This window comes from Octopus bimaculoides, chromosome 3, assembly GCF_001194135.2.
Source record: "Octopus bimaculoides isolate UCB-OBI-ISO-001 chromosome 3, ASM119413v2, whole genome shotgun sequence".
In the NCBI taxonomy this organism is placed as follows: domain Eukaryota; kingdom Metazoa; phylum Mollusca; class Cephalopoda; order Octopoda; family Octopodidae; genus Octopus; species Octopus bimaculoides.
The window spans coordinates 99,180,320-99,184,486 of record NC_068983.1 but is presented as its reverse complement, the minus strand read 5'-3'; the positions used below and the strand labels follow the sequence as shown (position 1 = coordinate 99,184,486).

General features: G+C 34.2%; 1 protein-coding gene across 1 annotated transcript in view; it reads left to right on the top strand.

Annotated features, from left to right (window-relative positions):
- The first annotated feature begins 2,685 nt into the window (after positions 1-2,685).
- The window catches only part of LOC106880365 (ribosome biogenesis regulatory protein homolog), a 27,263-nt gene continuing 25,781 nt past the window's right edge, over positions 2,686-4,167 (top strand). The window contains exon 1 of the mRNA XM_014930252.2: positions 2,686-2,871. Within this exon, the coding sequence (XP_014785738.1) occupies positions 2,720-2,871 (152 nt within the window). The 5' untranslated portion in view covers positions 2,686-2,719. The remainder of the gene's footprint in view (positions 2,872-4,167) is intronic.

The window sequence follows — 4,167 nt, the reverse complement described above, 5'->3', positions numbered from 1 at the left end:
GGAGCTTGTAAGAGTCCATTCTGATGCTGAGCAATCTAGTTTTCTTCTGGTCAGTCACAATATGTTGAGATTCTTCTGGTGAATTGTTGTTCCTCTACAGAATAATCAGATGATGGGGCTGCATTCTAGGCAATGAGCCAATGTGCCACAGGTCACCATTAGTCTGGAACCTCCCTGGGAGACTGGCCTCCCTATCAGGAGCAAAGCTCCTGACTGTAATGCTCTCTTAGATCTATGGAACATGCAAGCCATGACAAGGCAAGATCCAGGAGGTTTGCTTGGCTGATCCAGGAGGATCCACACGACAAGGCCAAATCCAGGAGGTCTGCTTGGTTGATCCAGGTAGGTCCACACGACAAGGCCAGATCCAGGAGGTCTCTTGGCTGATTAATATTTCTACTGCCTTATGCTTCCATATGTCTTGATCCCGCCCTCTTCAAATGCAACTCTCAAGATTTATTTGTTATAAGTCCAAACTAATAATACGATGTAGGCATGGCTGCGTGGGTAAGAAGCTTGCTTTCCAACCACATGGTCTTGGGTTCAGTCCCACTGCATAGCCCCTTGGGCAAGTTTCATCTTCTGTAGATTGCTAGCCACTACACATTCCTTTTTTTTCTCTCCATGTTCCTTTCTGTGGAAGAGCATAGGCTCAAAATGTTAAAGACTTTTTCACTTCCCGAGCATTATACTAATATATCTGTTTGTTATCTACACCACCTGTCTTCATCTGTTGTTTTTTTTTGTGAATTCTCCCTACATTAATCAAATCCTTGTAAGTGGATTTGGTAAACAGAAACTGAAGGAAACCTGCCGTATATATGCGTGTGGGCGTGCGTGTATGAGTGTGTGTGTGTTATGTTTGTCCCCGACTGCCGCTTGACAACCAGCATTGGTTTGTTTATGCTCCCATAACTTTGTGGTTTGACACAAGTGAACCGATAGAATAAGTCCCAGACTTTAATAAAATAAGTACTGAGGTCGATTTGTTCGACTATATTCTTCTAGGTGGTGCTCCAGCACAGCCACTATCTATTGCCTGAAACAAGTTAAAGATAAAAGATTAATTGTTAATACGTTACCTTTGTATTCCAATTCTAAGAACAACCCAAATCCTTAAATTGAACGAACTATTGACAACTTGTGTTCCCAATCTCATAATTCCTGAGTAACACTATTTCCTTTCAGACACATTAAAGAAAGTTATAAGTGCACTAACAGTCTTGTCTGCTCGTTCTGTCATAGGACCTTCTAAATCAGAGGTTCTCAACAGGAGTCTACATGGCTCCCTAGGGGGTCCATGTAAGATTTTTAGGGGTCCACGCTAGCAAAATAGTAAATTGGAGATCTACAGTAGTATTTTATGGGTTCATGAAAAAGTTTAGATTTAAATGTATTAATTGCCAGAAACAGATAAATTTCTTTCTCTAATGTTTTTACGTAATTTAACCCACATAAGTTAATGTGTGAATGAAAAAAAAAAAAAAGGAATTTTGAAAGAAGTAACTATAAAACTCGTTTATAAACATCGAATGAATATCGGGGTCCACCAGAATAAAATAATAATCAAAGGGGTCCGTAAATAAAAAAAATAGCCGAGAACCACTCTTCTAAAGGATCGATTCACCTATGTGCTAGAAATAACACCTGAATCTTCTACACACTACTATCATTTTAAAAATGGAAAGACACGTTGGATCATGGTAGTGCCAGATACTTAATGCTTGGAAGAAAAAAATTAGGATGATAACAGCTGACGCATCATCGATCTGGATTAATATTTTAAGATAAGTTGAAGCAATTTTACAAAACCATACTACATTTTCTTCTTTTATTTTTCTGATAACAAGGATTTTCTTTGACATTTAAAAAAATATATATGAAATAGAATTATGTTATTGTCAGTATCAACAATACGACTGAAGAAAATATTTCAGGGGAGTTTTATGCATTCTACAAAAAAAAAAAAATTAAAATAAAAAATGTGTCTCACACAGAGAATTCGCTAAAACAAAAACAAAACTTTCGGTCAACTGAAGTTATGTAAATTAGTAGTAGGGAGGTTTTATCAACTAATTGCTTAGATAAATCTTCGATGATTTTTCTGTTCCCTATAATTCCGTAGTCCAGAACTACCAGGTCGCATAGAAGGAATAATTTTAAAAACTTAATTGACTATTTGCAGTCTGCAGGTTATTTTTGTATTATGTATGTAATATATAAGTATAATATATGCAATAATTTAATTATGTTATGCACTTAATTGTGCTTTGTTATGTGTGTGATTTCTCGGTCTGTGGAAAAATTGTCATGCATGAAACCTGTCCGTGGTGTAAAAACGGCTGGCGTCCGCTACACTATGTTACGTGAGTCCCTACCGTAAAGTTATTGTAAAACAAGATAAGCACCAACCTGAAAAACAGGGCTACTGTTTTTCATTTCTATCAATAATTGAAGCTTATAATATATTCCCGCCAAAATCTTGAAATTTATTCACATGGCATTTCTCGAGGAACACACAATCGGGAAGGAGTCCAACTTGCCTAGGTTCACGCCTCTAGTTAATCACAAAGTTATTGTTATTGTAAATTATGGTCAGCTGTGCAGTAAAAGGATGTGAACATGTGACAAGGTATGTTGTGTTAAAACACAACCGGAAGTTACCGTAACAAAGTTTTTGAATAATCTGATTGGTCAATATTGTTAATACACGAGAAACATGGCTGACGTCGTTGCCGAAGTTTTACGTGAAGCTGCCGAAAAAGAAGCTCGTTTCAAAAGTATCGAAGTTCAGAAAGATGTTGAACTTGATTTTGACCAAGGAAATTTGCTTGCATCAGATCCTAATCCTCTTGATTTGAAAAAATTAAGGTTCGTTATAGTGAATGTTTATCTGTAACATTAACCACGTGGCTTCAAGTCTAATACATTCTATAATTTCATGTTCTGTCCAAATCTTAACATATTCTGTAAACATTAGCATTTTTTTACAAGTAGGTTCACTGTAAAGTTTATTCACTATTGTAAATAAGTTTGCTTAAAATATTTATAATTAAATACTTTTGATTACAAGCACCATGTTTGTAGTTATCTAAAAGAAAATGTTCATTACATTTCACATTTTTCTAATTTATCTCGACATCAAGGTGTTTTAAACACGTAATTTTATTAAATTCTATTTCTGAAAGATTATAAAACCTTTAAATACTTTAGCTTACTGCTTGTATATATGATGTATATCAGCATACTTCGATTTTAGCTTCTCTAAGGTAACTGCCACCACGAAACGAGGTATTTGATGGCTTTTGGATTTCCTTCAGTTCTTAAATCTTTTCACGTGTATTGGTTTATTCGTCTTTTGTACATGGTGTCTCGGTTAATATTTAACCCATAAAGTAATATCTTTAATGCACATTCAAAATGTTCCACTATCTGATGCTGAAATGAAAAGCATAGATTATAAGTGAAAGGAAAATAGTTATCAAAATTTAGTTTGATGGTTACGTTAGATATTCCAGTTAAACAGTATAAAGACTGTTTCAGTATAAGACTTATTCAGCAATAAATTACAAAATATGTATTCAATAATAAAGTAAACATACTCTGAACTTTAGCATTAGAAAAATTATGCGTGCAAATAATCAGATATAAATATATTTACCATTACAATAAGAGTTGAGATTTAGTTTCCAAGACTTGAAATTTTCGAGTTTTCATTCATTCATTCAGATGTAATAAAATGCGATAATAGTGAAAAACAGATTTTTATTTAAAAAGATAGAATAAATTGTCTTCCTGGGACTACGTCTTCTATAGGACCGCCACATTTAGTTGACAAATATATTTTATAAATAAACGGGCAGGGATAAATAGATAGACAGACAAATAAATGGATGAAAAAGTTCAAAATTTAAAATTGGGCGAGGGGGTGAAATTTGAGCCCCTTATTAAACTTTATAACATTAATTATTAAACATTAATGTTTGTTTCTCATAAAATGGAGTATATTTAATTTACATTAAATTATTATTTACGATTATTTAAGGCAAACACAAATTCTTTTCACTTTAATTTAGTCTGGAGGAAGGAGAAGTGCTTATGACCTGTAGCCCCTTCACAACTGGTATGGTTGATGCTAATAATGTTCCCCTGAAACTGTATAAGTTG